Genomic DNA, 17753 nt, shown 5'->3' with positions numbered 1-17753 from the left:
TGGCACTGGAAAGACGACAGTTCCAGAGCACAAGGGAAGACAAGCACACTGTGGCTACAGTGGCTCTAGCCACTGTACTGTAGCATTAAGACCACACAGGCTAAAGCATGTATGCTGTCCGAGCTCAATATATTGTTTCTCACTGACAGCTTCTTGAGAGGGCGCCCTGCAGCTTCTTCGTGAGGGCCGTTGAGATGTTCTCGTCGCATTGTCTCGTCAAGGCGGTTTAAAGTTTAAATCGCAGGTGAAGTCGCTCAGTTGGTCAATGGAAGTCGGAAGACAAGCTGACTGCAATTCATGTCGAGCCGATCCAATCCAACAATCTCCTTCAGTCGGTCGTCTGTCTGCTTCTGCTAGTTTCTGCAACGCTGTTTCTGCGAGCTTCTCATCCAGCTTTTGATATTTCATTTAGTTGAGAATCTCATCTTATCATGGCATATGCAGTGAGGTAAACACCTAATTGATGCATGATAAGATTTTTCCGTGTTGTTTCGTAGTTACGAAAGCGCTCCTGTGTGTCTTGGGCGCTCTTGCTTTAGTACTTCAGCGCCAGTTTAGCACCACTCCGCGCTTTTGCCCAATGTTTTGAAGTTAGAAGACTTTTCTGTAGTTTGAATGGCAGAAGCGCAAAGCGCGCCGTTCAGCTTACTGAGTGGTTGTCTGTGGAATGGCAAGATTAACGAGGGCACTATCCCGACTCCGCCAAATTATATTTGCATGTACGTGTGTGTGAACAACTGCACAACTGCAACTAAGAAAAGTTGTAGTACAAACAGGTGGCCTATCAAAGCGATCTATGTTTCGGTTTTGTTAATTTCAGGTTCGCCAACAAAGCAAGTGCTATGTCGCTTCTGAGACCAGCGACAGCTTTACCCACTGCATGGTATGCCCAATTTTCGCATTGATATTGTTCTTATTATAGTTATTCTAGGCACTAGTGGTATGCGTAGTTTTGTTCAGACTTGTACACGTTACAGAAAAAAAATATTAACCGAATGCAATTAATTAAACAATGTAATTGATAGCTTTTTTTTTTTTTTTTTTACTTTCCTCCCAACTTTTAACATAAAATGAGCTGGCCTTGCTCTTTCAGGGCGTCCTCAGCAGCCCTTCACACATTGTTTACCTTTACGGTCAAATTTTTGTCGATCTTCACTCATTTTGTTGTGAATACATCGGCAGCGCCACTGAAAACTCGCTCTGTGTGCACGCTGAACGGTAGGGCAGTGTTGTAACATTCGAAAAACTTGTGCATAACACTGGGTTTACTGTAACAAATGGAGGCTATGGTCATAGAACAGCATTCCAGCTGATACGTCTAGATTGCAGCAGGTCAGCCTACGAGGTCGTCTGTTCTAGGTCTCTGCAGCCGCCCCATTCTGTGAAAGGGGTAATGAACGCGTCAGGGCCTGGCTCCACTAATTGCTATAGAAGAGCCAGCGTCCGACACCTTCTGTAGGAACAACGTCCACCAGTGCCTCCGTATCACCTCATCATTGCGTCATATGCAGGAGCAAAGGCGCAAGATCAGAGGCAGAGGACAGCGGTCACATGCATTGGAGTTACAGTACGGGCAGTTAATCTGCACACACTATAGATTCAGACATCTGTAATTTGAACCCATTTTGCCCGTCCCATCAAGGCGTGAGCCAGTGAGGGGCACCTGCAGCTTATGTTGACTCGGTGCGTTCACTGTTGCAGCCTACTGACACAGTTACTGGTTGTGTTGTATATCTTCTGATCTTTTTCTTTGCCAGTCTTGCACCCATGTCAGCAATGAGTCCTAAGCAGGCAGAGGCGACAGAACACTTCTTCAAAAAGAACAAGTCACTTGAGAGGCCATTGTCTCCTCACCTGAGCATTTATGCGTAAGTAAATGTTCAAATTCTTTCTTCAGTCATGTCTCATTGAACAGCATTAGACAATGAATAGCAACACCTTGAATGTATATCAACTTCCTGCAGTGTCTGTAATGTGTCTAAGCAGAATAAAGTTGCTGACATACTCATTTTCACATACTCTGAAGTTGTCCCACATGTTGACAGCATTGTGTAGCAACTTAATATTTGGCATGTATTGGTATTGAAGTATAATGTGAATATGCAATACCCAAAGAAATACTTGAGCCAAGTAGTATTTTAAACAGGAAAGTTGGATGTGAATGCAATGATCATGTCACAGGTTCTTCTAGGTTAGCTAGATTTGTTCTCTTACTTGTATAGGTAATATGTACCCAGAGCCACAGAACGAAATGGTGCAAGATTGTACTGTAGACTTGGCTTCCAGAATAGGTTCGCACCCTTACCCATTAACCCCATTTGTTGAGCTGTACTCGTCATGGGAGGTTGTACCAATTTCGCAAATGACTAGTCACACTCATTCTGCCTAATGTTGTGCTGCTCCCACCACCAAAGACAAGTTATAGTCAATAATTGGCTTTGGGTTCAATTTACGACACTAGAAGTCGGTAGAAGCCCGGAAAAAACATGTAATTAAGCATCAAGAATCTAGTAATATATTTTCAGAATCAGATTGACATAAAAATTTATGGCTACATAAAAAAAAAGAAGGAAAGGAAATTATTTTGGGGGTTAAAGGCTTAAACAGAGTTCTCCCAAGGGGGCACATATCTGTTACAATAGTTTTAACATATGCGCACGTAATAAATTCAACCCAGAAGAGGCTATTGCAGGAGTGGGCACAGAGTGCAAAGTTACAAAAGTATGTTAAAAGAATTGTAGGTTTGTTTCAGGCAACAAAATCGGGACTTACATGAAAAAGTTGAAAAAAGGTTGCAAAGCTTACACTGGCATCAAGTGTGGTGAGAAACTAATTTTATGGAAGGGAGCGGATATTACCTCCTAAAGGTCAATAGTATGCAAGAAGAAACTGTATTAAACATGTTAATACTTCGAGCGTAGGACGGTTTCTAGTAAAGTTCATGATAGCTGCAGGTCGAAAACTGTTTAGCAAAAGATAATGATTTGTTATTTAAAAGCTAACATAAACAGGTAGTGATATCCTGCACAAACTTAAAAGATTAACCAATTTCAAGACAGGCTGAGAGAGGTGCTAAGTTTAAGGATGGAAGAGCAGAGAACAGTTAAAAGTATGTTGTGCATGTGCCATATAAAGTGCATTAATTGCCTCCTTACTGACAGTGCAGTGTTAGATAGGTAACAAGGACACATGCATAATCTAGTATGGGCCGAATTAGCAATTTTTATTATACAGTTTAGTATTTTTTTGGAGCAGTTACAATTGTACGCCTCATCTATCTGACCTTTTCTTTAGTGCTATGTTATTGACCATGTGAACACCGCGAGATTAGGATAAGTTGCTTATGAAGATAACTATTCGATATTTATTGTTAGGTACCCTGTTTAGAAGTGAAATTCTTAAAAGTTTTTAAGGCTTTGAGATTTATATGGTTCCCCACCTGCATGCTATTCCTGAAATATACTTGTAGCGTCAAATTTGGATGGCTTAAAGCACTTTTACGGAATTGAGGCCATATTCACAAAAGTTCTTTACGCTAGAATTCCTCGCAAGAAAAATTTCCAGCCAATCCTGATGCTGGGCATATTATTAGCGAAGGCAGCCGGCCAATGACAAACAGGGCTTAGGAACAAAAGGCTTTGGGATTGGACCCTTTATATTCGGAGGAGTATTTGTACGCTTTTTCTTTAATTATACGTGGTGATCCAGCAAATATGAAATACAATCTCATTTGGTTTGCAGGCCGCAAATGTCATGGGTGCCTTCACTGATACACAGGACAACTGGCATTGGCATGACAGTGTGTGAGTAGTTTTTCAAAGCCAAAGCAGTGCTTTCTTATCTCTGTTGAGCAGCTTTGAAGGAGATGGTGAATTCTTTATTGTTTCGGAATTTTTCCTCTCTTTTGTACTTGTGCTGAGAGATGTCTTAGTCACTGAGAAAATTTAAGGCCCAAGATGTTGCACAATTATTCTGCATTCCAAACTGCCCACGATGAATGGGTGTTGTTGCATAGCTGTGGGGACAATGTCGAATGTTATACTCTCCTTGGCACCAGTGCCTGCTTTGAGTTAGAGACCTGCACAGAGAGGGTGCCACACTCTCCAAGAAAGCGCCAATGAAGTGTCAACATCCAGCACCAGGAAATCTTCTGCAGGAAAGTCCAGTAAAATCGAGCAAGCAGCATTTTCTAGCGTGTTCAAGTACGATTTTCTTTACCTGTTCCCCCTACTTTGTTGGTTCTGGCTATTGTCTTGCCAAGTAGACGTAAGCCAATTACCCACTACCACCCTGCATGCTACTGCACTAACTTATTGTGCATTTGTGCATGTCGCTTTGAAGAAGCTGTTGCAGCTACATCAAAACATTTGCGTCATTGTGTTAAATCTCCGTCATTGTATTATATTTGCATAAACATTGTATGTATGGCATATGCATTATTGTGCACAAACATTTGCATCATTAGCATTACATTTGCATAAACATAAAGGAAAGCTCTTAAAGGGGTCTTAAACTACCTCCAGGTTTGGCAAAAGAATGCAGTCCGCGGATAGCATATACTGCTGTGAGTGAACATCTCATCCAAGTTTTGCAGTCGTGCGTGGCACGTGGAGATCACAAACAGAGCGCAAGGTCACCTTTCTCTCCAATGCTCTTTTCGACAGAAGACTGTTCCTCACTCTTTTTGGGCTGCTTTATTTCGCAATATAGCAGATTCCCATGTGGCTGCAATTGGCCATTAACTGACATCAATCAAGAATTGTGTTTGGATCTGTGCGCTTCTTCCTACTGTTAGTGTATATTTATTGACACAGTTTAATAAACAGGCTGAAGTAAGTGAAAATCTGCTTTCGAATTTCGATAACAATTATGTACTTCCAGAATAAACAGACTATTGTCTGCTCACGCTTGGCCGCGGCCACTCGCATAGGAATTGAACTTTGGCCACCATGCATATCATTGTCATAGCCATCAGGTATTGCGAACTTTCACTAGTTTTGAACACTCAACTAGTCAGCCACGCGTAACTTAAGGTCAGACTACACGCACGCTTCCCAGCACACGCTCACTCTTGGCCACTCCTGGTTAGACACCTTTGCAGACTTTGCTTCGTATTGAGCTATTCATAGCGCTTAAAAATGCGCAAGTTGGATGTGGCTACTATCCATCGGTCAAGCTGGTGCAGGAGAAAGCCGGTTCAGACTGGACCTAATGAGCGCGAGCGCGCACTCACGCCCTGTCATGCACAAAGCAAACGCTGCGCATACTCGCTACAGTTGCATGTAACTGCGGTCTGCTTCGTAGCATAGATACCGTGGCCGCCGCGACAAGTCCACTGGCTGAGCACACTGCGGCTCACTAAGGACAACCGCGTTTGGTGCGTCGTAGGTGCCAAAATCGAAAGTAGTGGCATTACGGGAATATCCAAAATCAAATTTGCACTGCATGCGATGGTGACATTCAGTAGGCGGAGCGTTGTGGGCACGCCCCGCTCCGCCATAACCTTGACAGTGCAAGGCATTAAAGGAGGAGCGGGCACATCACAAAGGGGATCATAGGCAACCTTTGATTGCCAATAACTCCGCTTCTGTTGAATGCATTGGACTACTTTTTGCAGCAAAGTATTTCTAAAAAAAGTCCAATTTAACTTGAAATGCATTTCCCGACTTCAATAAAAAGTGGTTCAGGGCCACTTTAAAACTTATTCTCACATATGCATGGGGTTCGCTAAATTTTTGTGAGTTTAAGCCTTTCTATGAGGGCAAATAAAAAAACGTCACAGTTTCGCCCTCAGGGTGAAGCAATGAATGCGATAGCAACACAGCAATGTCATACGAAGTAAGGTGAGCGGCTTTGGTAGCAATATGAATTGTAGTAAACATGAGCTGATTAAGTAAGCAGGTGTGCTGCGGCGTAAGTAGACCGACATGAAGAGAGACTCGATGACCACGAGAAGGCGCGTGTGAAACGGTGGTGTTGATGAGAAGCGCTTCCCGTGGGCAGCGCGTGTGAAGGGACACACCTGTAGCGCTGCACTGCCAATCCGGGCAGCATTGCATGTATTGCGTGCGTTGGAAAATGTGGCCCGACTATTACTAACTGAATGAACCAGCGTGGTGTGAGCGCGCACAAACAAACATGAATAGATCACACTGAATGACTGCAGACAACGACTGTCAAAACACTGGCAGCAAGCGCATACGCCGCAGCGGCGAAGGTACGTGCGGTTTATCGCTTCAACGGAAACTGAGCGGCGAATGCACGGCGCATAAAGGTCAGAGCCGTGTGGAGATAAGAGGCGGTGCGGGCGAGCGACGAGCGCGGTTGTTGGCAGAGTAGAAGTGCGCTCCCCGCTCCCTCCGGCGCTGGCTTCCCGCTTCCTTGCTTGCTGCGTGGGAGATTGAGTGCGTTCGCTCTCCGTGATAGCGCGCATCCCCACACGCTTCCGCTCGGGCATACGGCGCGCGGCGAAGATTTTATCTATAGGGAACCTCACGGCGACGGCAGAAATCCGGTTGAAGTGTCCATATAATTGCTATCGCACTAAAAGTAAAGGCAATTGTCACATAGCATGTTTATTTCCACATACCACACATACCAGTTTTCCACATACAGTAGTGAACAATGAGATCTGATCTACACTACACTGCTACACTGCTCAAAATATTTGGTGTTGCATTGTGCCATACCGCTAGCCTAGGGCACTAGAGACGTGAACACACACTGCCATGTTACTTTATTCGCACAGCGTAGCCCACCCACCGTGCACATAATTAGCATATTCCAGTAATGTATAACAAGGAAACCATAACACCAACCAGCAGTGAAAACACATGCGCGCTGGTGCGAGAAATATTAATGACAGGTTGGGACGTTAGCCAAGTGAAAGGTTTGGCATGCGACTAGATATAGGTTTAATATAATAACAAGAAATAATATGATGTGAGAAAATGAAAATAAAGATGCATGCATGGGGGGGGGACCATACACTTGCACAATATCTCAGAAAGGGACAGCAGTGAGCATCATGAAATCTATAAAGTGGTAAGTGAACCTTTATGGGCACCGTCAATAACCAAAATGTTATTCATCTCTATGGTGCAGCCAAACGGACAAGGATGGATAGCATTTTGTTGATTGACGGTGCCATAAGGCTGCACTTTCCACTTTGTTCAATTCATGATTGTGTTTTGTTTTTTTTTTCTTCTTCTTTTTCTCCTTTTCTCTTGTCAATTGATTTGTTGCCCTCATACATTGAGGGCAACAGTAGACACTGCGCACCATCTTAGCTTTGAGTTGCTTCCCCATTCTCCGTAACGCCATCAGATTACCAAATCTTGGTACCTTTGAAGTAGGCGCTGCATGGTCGTCTGCTAATGTCAGATGACGAGGTCCAGCAAGTGACGCAGACGTGGCTTTGTGAGCAACCAAAAACCTTCTTTACGTACAAGATACAGAAGCTGATTGCATGATGACAAAGGCATGTTGCATTCAGGAGGCATATGTGGAAGAATGATATGTGTTATTCTTTTTCCTCTGTGGAGATAAAAACAGTATGTGAAAATTGATTTTAGTTTTTCATTTACCCTTGCATAATTAATAATGTGCACTGCCATTTACAGAATACCAGGATAGTGAGTGGTGGCAGCTGCTCTGATAGCAACATCTTGCATTCCTTCTTTTTTTTTTTTTTTACTGAAATGCGTTAGGAACTTTTGGCGTTGCATGACTTCTTGTAAAAGGAGAAGAGCCACTATATGGCTCTGTTGCTGCCTAAGCAGCACATGATCCGTCATTGCTATAATTGATACTATAATGGTTCTGTGCAGTATGGTTGAACTCGGCATCCCAAGACAGCACAGTACCACTAGTGCTGTTTCTCGCATCCTCATTTCCTGTATTCCACTAATACGTATATATACTGACAAAAACTATTATCTGTAGTTGATGTCAATTTACTGATTATGAGTGGTACATGTTACACTATGGATGCTGGCATTGTAGTTTCACAGTGGTAGCCTTCAATCCTCTCTCATACTAATGTCATAATCTTGCTTACCAAGGCTTTATTCTCACTAAATGTGATGCTTTGTACACCTTGAAACAATAATCACTAACTTTAGCTTGACTTAATATTTGTCTTTAGTACCCATAAAAGGGGCCTTGCAGCACTCTCTTTTAAAGGTGCGGACTTTGACTTGACTTGTATTGAAAGGCATCACTTAGATAATTGCTTCCAACAAAAACCTTTTGGACATGCCTTGGGTTAACAGAGCTATTGACAATCAAATGCTGCTACGTATTACAATGCCTTAGTGGCCTTCCTCTACATTCTTTGTGCTGCATTGCTTTGAGTCCAGCCCGTTGAGCTTTTTGGGTCAACATGATCTGAAGACCATGTGGCACAACTCTCCCCTGTGCAACCAATCTCATTGGCCGTAGTATCACAATGGTATTGTTCTCTGCTGCCAGATGAGGCAACCTTTAAGAGGAAGCTCTAGCTCGGGCCCAACCCTAATGCCACCTATTCTGATGCATGTAAAGTGCAGAAATGCTTTTCAGAGATAACACCTTGCTGATTTTAATGAAGTTTGTTGCGTTTGAGAAATAAAGTTTAATTCTAGTGACTGTTGGAAGCGAAATGTTTATTTATGGCCTGAATTTTTTACATCTTTTTTAAAAATTTAGTTGTAAAAAATTCAAGCCCAAATTTTACAAATTTGTCTCTCTGCATCAAAAACAGATATTGGCATTCTGTAAACTGCATCCATTAGAGCATCTAAAGTTGGCAAATTTGATGCATAAATTTACAGCTTACACGAAATTGCTACACTGTTTCAAGAGCTTTGTCGAAGTCATACTCACATAATAACAGTATATTTCAGAGTGCTGTATAATACATCTTTTATTTATCCGCTTTAGATTTAGTTAGTTAGTTTTTTTGTTTTTTTTTGTAATACCTGCAGTGGCCCGAAGGCATTATTGCAGGGGGTGGGAGAATATATAGTGTTTGCATGAGGCCTGGCGTGGAGCAAATAACAAATTACCGTGCACGCCATTATACGCCAACAAAAAAATAACCGCACACGCCATTATACATCCAGCAACAGAGCTCGAAACAACGGTTCAGTTCATCATTCAATAAGTTCTTGTGGCAGTTGATTCCATTGACTGATGGTGTACGGAAAAAAAATTAGACATGGAAGGACATTTGTTCTACACTATATGTTCTATTAGGTGCAATTTACAAAATTGTGCTATAATTTTTCGTTTTTAATTACTTGTAAGCTTGATAGTTTAGTTTTCTGAAAACTTGTGATTTTTGACAATTTTTATGAAAGAATTGACGGCCTAAATCAGAATTCTGCTTCCAACAGTCACTATATTTTAACCTTTCCTTTTTATATACAACAAACCTCATCAAATTTGGTCCAGTGGTTGCTGAGAAAAACAATTTCTGCTTTCCCATGTATTTAGATAGGAGTCCCCAAGCTAAAGCTTCCTCTTGATGTATACAGATGACATATCGCTATTTGGAGGTTTGCAGAGGCTTACAAATATGTGTGGCAGTGAAAAGACATTGGCCTTAATTTTAGTCCAGAGAAATCGTAAATTATGTTCTTTAATGAAGACATAGGTAATGACATAGTATCAGTTCAACAGCAAGTCATACCAATAGTCAAGCAATATAAATACCTGGGTGTATGCATAAATGAAGGAAGGACATACTCAAACATCCACCATAATAATCTGACGACGAAGGGGAAGCAGAATGCAGCTATAATGAAACATTGAGCACTCTGGGGCTACAATAAATATGATGTGTTGCAAACAATTTGGATTGAAAGGAGTAATGGTGCAAGCTCTGGCATTCACAAATGCCATTCTGTGCTTAAGATCGTAGATCTTGTCCAGGCTGGAAATCAACTAAAGGTCGGTGGCCAACTGTCATGGGCAGCCCTAGGTGAAACCAGGCTGTGCAGGGCGATATGGGTTGGGCCTTTTTTGACGTCTGAGAAGCACAGGGCAAAAATGGTTTTGAAAAAACACTCAAGAACACAGATGAAAACAAATGGCTGGCTAAAGTGCGCAAATATCTGCACCCCAAAAGCGTGGGCACAGAATGGAAGAAAAGGTAAAAATAGTTGGCAACCAATTAGGAGGTAATTGAAAGTGCTAATGGACAACTGGGAGTCACCAAAAAGAAAGTTAAATTGGGACGGTAAATTGTATGGGATGCAAGAGATGAAAACAAAAAAGTCCATGGAGATTTACAAATTTGGCAAGAAATAAGTTACAAGCTGGCTGCCCGAGGACAAAAGTATACCAAAGCAGATATTCACAACAGGATGAGGCATGTCTCTTCTGCATGGAGGAAGGAAACCCCAGAAGAGGCCCTGGCCAGCACGAACGTATTGGAGAAGGTGTGGCGGAAGTCACGTGCTGTTTTTCGCAAAGGATCACTGGGACGGGTACACCAAATGTCAACGTTGCTATGGCAACTGCGCTCCTGAAGCATTCGCTGCTGCTCTCGGTCTCTGAAAAGTGAGATAAGATTTTTCCGCCGGTGTATTTCCCGCAGCACCTTTTGTTCGCGAGAAAAGCTGACTTTGGAGTGTTGTGTGCAAGCTTGAAAGTTGGGTTTTGGGTCTGTGAGGGTGAGTGTCAACCAGCAACAGATACACTCAAGCAATCACGGTGCGGGTCTTCGTCGTCTTCTTCAACGTGCCACGAAAAAACACAGGAGCGCGTCTGCTTCACTAAAACTGCTACAGAAGTTTTGTAGGCTTTGTTTTGACGCGCGTCGGCAGCACACACTTCCGGCGGCTCGTAACGATGCAAGTTCAAAGTTCGCGCCCATCTGCTCCGGTGAGCTGCAGAACCCCTGATTGAAGGCGCAAAGAGAGGTGGCACACCAACATGGCTGCACTTCCGGCTTCAAAAAAGTGACATCAGGGCCTCTCCTGTTTTGTTTCCTTCCTCCATGCTCTTCTGCAACAAAAATCTGAAGACGACTTAGCACATCGAAATGGGATGCCAGGACATTCACACAGCAAGAACTATGAGGAAAGTCCAACTTCCAAAAGCACTGCAATGCTGAGAGGATGGTAGCATTAACTGGTTAGCAATCAAGATAAGCAAGAGTTTAGAGTATTGGTGATAGATCCAGAGTTGACGAAGGCTTAGGTAACTGTAGAAGATAGATATAAATGTTTTAATGAAGGAGAGATCAAGGAGAGATAAGCAAAATGTTCGACTGTGACAGATGTAGTAAAACAGATTAGCTCAGGCTGGGTGACTATTTGTCGCCGCCCCATCTGAAAGGGGATGCCAATAAAAATCATCATCATCAGATGTCTGTAATTATTTCTGCCAGTGGCATGGCTTCATAGTGGTGTCCAAGGAAATTCACTCAGTAGCTGTCTGGATTACTTCTGCATAAAAATTAAGGGGAAAAAAGCTGCCAAGATTTTGAAAAGTTGAAGGAAAAGGCAAGCAGCCTTTAGAAAAAAATTTTGGAATCCTGGCTTTACATATAGAATTATCATTTGGCTAAGATGCTCAAGGCAATACTGTATAACCAAGTTTGTTTATCATGTACAAAAAGTATTGCAGAACCCCTTTTAAGTACGAACTTGCGTTAAGTGCGAGCAGCTTCACTTTATGACCGCGGTGTCTTTCTTTCTCGTGCCCAGGTCTGTATGGAATGGGTGTGATGCCGTTTGTGTGTTCGCACCAGTTCCCGCACTATGTGGAGGCACTTCAGGCCATGCACATCTCGCCCATCCTCACTTTCCCAGTGAAGCTTGGGCTGGCCTTTGCCCTCTGCTACCACACTTTCAATGGCATGCGCCACCTGGTGAGTTGTACGTCATGGTGAAACGTTAAGGTGTTCCTCAGAGTCTACCTAGCGTATAACAAGCAAGACCTTAAGAAGCCTTCTTGTGTCACCATTTAGTGCATAACTTCACGCTGTTTCTTGAAAGGCTACTGGCACGTTTCTTTTAAAATCTTGCCATGAGAAGAGACTCTTTAAATGTTCAGCATTTTACATTCAGCACTACCATACTTGCAGCTGGGCCCATCTAGTTTAGTGGCCCATACATCTGCTGTTTGTCAGACCGGAAACAAAAGTTACACTGAATGTGTAGTATGATTTGCGCATTGAAAACCTTAATGTAGCATCCTTGACAGAAAAAGGAATGTTGATAGCAGAATGTAAACCAGTATAAGCTAGTGCAAAAAAAAAGACAAAAATACATTGGCAGTTTTGTATACAGCATTTGTTTTGTTTCGTTTTCTCGTTTGCCACTTAATTGGGCTTAGTGTTACCACAGGCATTATTGTCAATGACTCGAACGAATCCACCCAAAAAAGTAAAGCAAAACTGCAATGCCATGTTATTGAAATCAAAATGACTGTGTGTGCTACTCTCTTTCATACAAAATTACTATGTACAGTTGTGTCTAACCATTCACACGCAGCACATGAAACTTCTGCTTGTCCATGCTTTCAGGCCTGGGATTTGGGCTTTGGCTTCAGCCTCAAGGAGCTCTACGCAACTGGCTATTTTATCATAGCAGTCAGTCTTGTGGCGGCAGCAGTGTTGGCGCTCAAGTAGACCTACCTTATACCTGGACTGGAGCAGCTAGGGTCAAGGTGATGAACTTGCCCAGTGAGGCGCACACTTTAACAGTCGTAAATGTGCTTGGTTAGGATCTCCGGGAGGGTTAGTTTAATATCTGTGACAACTGTGTTTCTAATACCCCTGTCAGACGGAAAAATTTAATGTCATTTAGTACACAAAAAAATTGGCAGTTTTGCTCGGAAGGTGTAGCATTATTAGCCATAGCAAAGTATTTGACAGCTACACAAAGTAACGTTCGTATTTTTAGTGGCCGTACAAATTGCAGTAAACATTCACTCAACTAATTAAATTAACAAGCATGGTGTCGTGCACGCGCAAGCAAACATGAACATATCTCACTCAATGGCCGTGAGCAGTCGCTGTCATAACGCTACCGTAATGAAAGCACTGGCAGTGGGGAGCGGATGCTTCGCGCTGCCTCTTGCTTCACTGCACCTCTAGAACTTGAGATTACGCGACCTCCAACACTAGGCACATGGCAAGACAGTGCGCATGAAGCCACAAGCATTTCGGCTCATCCTTAGCCTTTTCACCTGCCGCAGATTACCTCCAAGATAAGGCGCAGGGGCTGTGTATGCACTCAACTATGCGAACAGCCATGCACAGCCTCAGTCGGGCTAGAGGAGGAGACACATGCTTGATCAGATGGCCTCCAACATTGGGCGTGTGGGAAGACAGTGTGCATCAAGCCTCCATCTTTCTCGGCTCACCGTCACATGCTTTTCCTTGCACCCACAGCATCACTCTTCGACTTTCTATCGAACATCGTGGTGACGGCAAAAATTTACCTGGAATGTCTATATTTGCTATAGCAATAATAACTTTAGTAATCAATAGTAGTCAAACAAGGGATGTCAAAACGTCCCCCTGTCAAAATGTTGGCTCCAGCAACATCCCTTCTTCGACCATTATAGATAAATTGAAAAGTCTCCGTGTGATCCTGTCTTGTTTGGCAATCAAATAACATTAGGCTCCTGCAACATTAGGCGGCAAGATTTAATACCCGTTGCATAACATGGTGAGAACAACGCGTGAAAGAATAAAGGCAGGAAAAATGTTCCCACGTATATGCAAAAGGTGTTGTTGCGTCTGTACAGCCGTAGTTGGCTGCCGACTATTTATTACACTTCATGAAAGAGAAACATAATAGTAGACAGCAGTCCAGACGTCGGAGCAAACACTGGCGAAGCGTTCGTTCTATGAGGCGCGCTCGTGTCAGAGCGCCAGTGCCTTCGCACGCGCACTTCATCGTTGTCGTCTCCTGGCGACATATCAGGTGTATTTTTATTAAAATTTGTTTTAGATATTTATGGTACTCAGTAGCTATGGCGTTGTGCTGGTGAGCGCCAGATCATGAGTTTAATCTTGGTCGCGGTGGCCACATTCTGATGGGAGTGGAATGTAAAAATGCTCGTGTACAGCATGCCTCATAATCAGATCGCGGTTTTGGCACATCATCATCCGAAATAATGGTGTCTTTAATTTTAAAGATTTGTGGTAAGCATTGTAAACATTAAAATCACAGTTAGTTTAATAACCTAGCAATATACCCAGGCAAAGTCTAGCCAAACTCGAGCCAGGTATCAATCGAATTAGTTAATTTGTCACTGAAAGCATGGGACACTTCTGGGAGTACAATGAATGTACAGGTAAGCTGTTTCTTGCTTATGAGGTCACATGCATAGCAATTTATAAATCATTGCTATTAAATTTGGAAATATTAATTCTATTGCGTTGTTTTTGCTGTTCGTGTACAGGGTGACCGAAAACTACTGTAACGCACTCTGAATGTTATTTCATTTTAGTTATATAGTTTGCATTTTTTACCACCGACATTATTAAATTTGTGGTCCTTGGGCTTTCTTGATATAGAACTGCTATTTTTACTGTTCTTGGTGTCCCGTCTTATTAGAAAAAATGGTATCTGAAGAGTTGCGCCACACAGTCGTTGCCCACCACAAGCAGAGTATGACGATTCCAGAGGTTGCGAAGATGCTCAAACTGCAGCTTGTTTTATTCCATCTCGTCGTCAAACGGTTTCAGGAGACAGGGGGTGTGAAGGACCGGCAGTGAAGTGGGAGGCCTCGAACGGCAAGAACCCGGGAGCTGAAATTGGCCGTCAGCAAGAAAATCAAGAGAAATCCACTGAGAAGCCTGAGAAAACTCACCCGAGAGCACAGAGTTAGCAACTCGACCGTGCTGCTACTCACAAAAGAGGATCTCTAGTTCACGGTGCACAAACCAGTGAAAGGACAGCTGCTCACGGACCAAATGAAGGCTTCCAGGCTGGAAAAGTGCCGCAGGATGAAGCAGCTGAACTGCGATGAAGCCCTGAACTGAATTCTGTTCACCGATAAGAAGATTTTCACCGTCATACTGACTTGGAATTCACAGAATTACCGAAAATTGTTGCCGAAGGGTTCTTCGTGAACTGTCAGAGTGGGAAAAAAACTATTTTCCCATGAGCATCATGGTCTGGGGTGGAATTTCAGGCCTTGTGAAGACCAAGCTCGTTATTGTGCTGAAAGGGGTCAAACTCAATGCCAACATTTACCATGAGCTGATCCTTCAGGGCGCCGTCATTTCCTGGGCTCAAGGGAATGTAGAAAACGCTGACTGGTGGCTGCAGCAGGACTGGGCCCCTGCCCACGGAGCGAAAAAGGCTATCAAGTGGTGTGAGGCAAACCTTCGCGGCTTTCAGGGAAAGGACATTTGGCCTTCAAATTCCCCCGATGTCAATCCGATGTACTTCACTGTTTGGGGGATTTGGGAGCAAAAAGCATGCTCTTTCAAGCACAAATCCGTCGAATCGCTCAAATATGCTTTGGAGAAGGCCTGGGAGGAAATCACTCCAGAAGACATCACGGCTATTTTGAAGAATTTCCAGAAGCGTCTTCAAGCCTGTATCAAAGCACAAGGTGGACATTCTGAAACTGAAATTCGAGTTCTTCTACAGAATTGAATGGCCGTTCGAATAAAACAAAGCGTGCCTCACTTTGTTCGTTCGTTGAAGAGTTATGGTTGTTTTTTCGCATTACAGTATTTAGCGGTCACCATATGTTTCTTGGCATATTTTGGTGGTGAGTATTCACTTGTTCTGCAACACATGCGAATGAGTTTCCGGAACTCATTGCAAATGATTGCAAGCGGTCGCAACTGTCACTTTCATGTATTGACAATAAATATGCGCACGTAGCAGCAAACTAGTGACATATGCAGATGTCATTCGGTGCAAATGCATTAAATTTTCCTGTGTGACAGGGGTATTATTGAACTTTACCATGCCTTTTCTGACCAAAGTTTTTTGTTTGCTTTAACCATGCACATTAAAATGAGGTGCTTTGATGTACATGTATATTTTCTCCTAGTGTGTCTGCTCCCTCCCTTGTCAGCTTACTAGGGTGGAGGAAATTGTGTTTACGTGGCTGCATGCCAAGGTGGCCCCTACACTGGCTGCCACATGTATTTGGAATTGGCCACACTTTCCACTGGATGCAACATACTCAAACTGTCCCTTTCCAGTGATGGAAGCTGACGCCTGCCACTTAGTATGGAATTGTCCAGCCTTACAACTGGGACACTCCCGTCTCCTGCAAGCCAGCCTACACTGCAGTGCTTTGTCTAGCTACCATAGCTGGGTGCACAAAAGAAGATACCACAAAACGCTTCCTTGAATTTGTAGAATTCATGGACAATTACACAGGCCTTACAGTGTACAAATAACACCTATCGGACAATATGCCTTAGAGACAAGCCTCTATTGAAAAATGGAAAATATGCCTTGCACATCTCGCAACTAGCTGTTATGAGTTTATCATACGATGCCCAATTTTTAGGCTGTTAACAGTTGTAACGACACTAATAATTTTACTATGTTTGATTTGCGTACAGTTTAGGTCAAAACTAACTTTAAGAAAATGAAACACAGTTGCCAACAAATTTTTGCAGACCCTTATTGTTCATACCTATATTACTGGCACCATTGCCACTCACTCCATAGGAGTGAGAATAACGCAAAGTTTGTTAATGTTACATGGTTATTTTATCAATAAATATCATGAATACTTCTGCTTGTCTGTGGCTCAGATCATTTTAACTTGGACTATATATAGCTGAAAGATGCCTTTTCACAGAATGTGTTTTTTAAACATTTTTTCATTGTTTTTTGTATAGAACTTGCTTTCAGCTCATGCTGTTTGAGGGATACATACGCACTTTATCAACAATCATTTACCTTTAGAGCAGAAAATAAGCAGCAGCTAACTTGCAACAGCAGAGACTGATAAGGAAAACATTGCAAAAAAAAGAAAGAGCATGCTAACTTTTTCAGCCAATCTGCTGTTGCTGATTTTGCCTGCTTTAAAAACTTGTCGGTGTAAACATTCTCGAAGCAGGTACCCCTGGCATCCTTTCACTATAAGACTTCCAATGGAAAATTCAAAGAGCAACGAGCGAAATGTTTTTGAATACAATTGACTTTTTAACAAAACTTAATGAGGGTTGGCAAGTATGGAGTTGTTGCTCTTGTTAATCTTACTCTGTGCTCAAAGCCATTACCAGGTCAATTCAGTAGGCACTGTCCAGCTCTCAAGAGCCAAGGGCCAGCATCACCATCGCTCTCATCACTGTTGCTTGCTGTCAATTCCATCAAACAGTGGCTGTGTTGTCATCCTCCCCACTTTCCCCTTATGCCTGATTCATGTTCTCCTCGTGCTAGGACACCTGCAGTGACCACCAATCACACTGCTGTGCAGCAAATGTATGCTATTGCATACAATGCTGTAGTTTGAGATGTCTTTAGATGTTGGGGCGAAATTAACACAGATTTTTGTTACCACTGTTCTTTCTTGCTCGTGCAGCGGAAAGAAACGTGAGAAGAGGTGACGGAACCTGTGTGTGTAGGCATGTACAGATTAAAAGCATCATTTTCATAGAGGGAGTTAACTAAAACAACACGCAGCAACATTGTTTAAAGTCTTAGTTTTTATCCCTTTCCTTGTACACCCCCATTTATGTGCGTACGTATGAGTGGTGCTGTTGCTCATTTTGGTAGCCTGTATTAAAAGGTGAATTATGTAGCACTTATAAAGATATAATAATGTGC

At 42.8% G+C, this 17753-nt stretch overlaps 1 protein-coding gene across 2 annotated transcripts; it reads left to right on the top strand.

Annotated features, from left to right (window-relative positions):
* Positions 1–294: 294 nt before the first annotated feature.
* Positions 295–16717, top strand: LOC119456437 (succinate dehydrogenase cytochrome b560 subunit, mitochondrial). Of its 2 annotated transcripts, none has more exons than XR_007467604.1 (7): positions 295–448; positions 821–883; positions 1758–1868; positions 3742–3803; positions 11697–11860; positions 12518–12676; positions 13209–16717. XR_007467604.1 is itself a non-coding variant. In XM_037718174.2 (7 exons), the coding sequence occupies exons 1-6, from the start codon at positions 432–434 to the stop codon at positions 12620–12622; spliced, it is 522 nt and encodes a 173-aa protein (XP_037574102.1). In that variant the 5' UTR covers positions 295–431; the 3' UTR covers positions 12623–12660; positions 16172–16717. The 2 variants fall into 2 exon arrangements, 1 of the variants encoding a protein (XP_037574102.1); XM_037718174.2 differs by having other exon boundaries at positions 12518–12660; positions 16172–16717.
* Positions 16718–17753: the final 1036 nt, after the last annotated feature.

This window comes from Dermacentor silvarum, chromosome 6 (assembly GCF_013339745.2).
Source record: "Dermacentor silvarum isolate Dsil-2018 chromosome 6, BIME_Dsil_1.4, whole genome shotgun sequence".
Taxonomy (NCBI): Eukaryota; Metazoa; Arthropoda; class Arachnida; order Ixodida; family Ixodidae; genus Dermacentor; species Dermacentor silvarum.
This window is presented reverse-complemented; position numbering and strand designations above follow the sequence as displayed.

Bases quoted from the DNA above. Each gene is read 5' to 3' on its own strand.
- LOC119456437 (XM_037718174.2), top strand. The intron at 884-1,757 runs GTATGCCCAATT...TTTCTTTGCCAG, and splicing joins ACAGCTTTACCCACTGCATG to TCTTGCACCCATGTCAGCAA. The intron at 3,804-11,696 runs GTGAGTAGTTTT...TCTCGTGCCCAG, and splicing joins TGGCATTGGCATGACAGTGT to GTCTGTATGGAATGGGTGTG.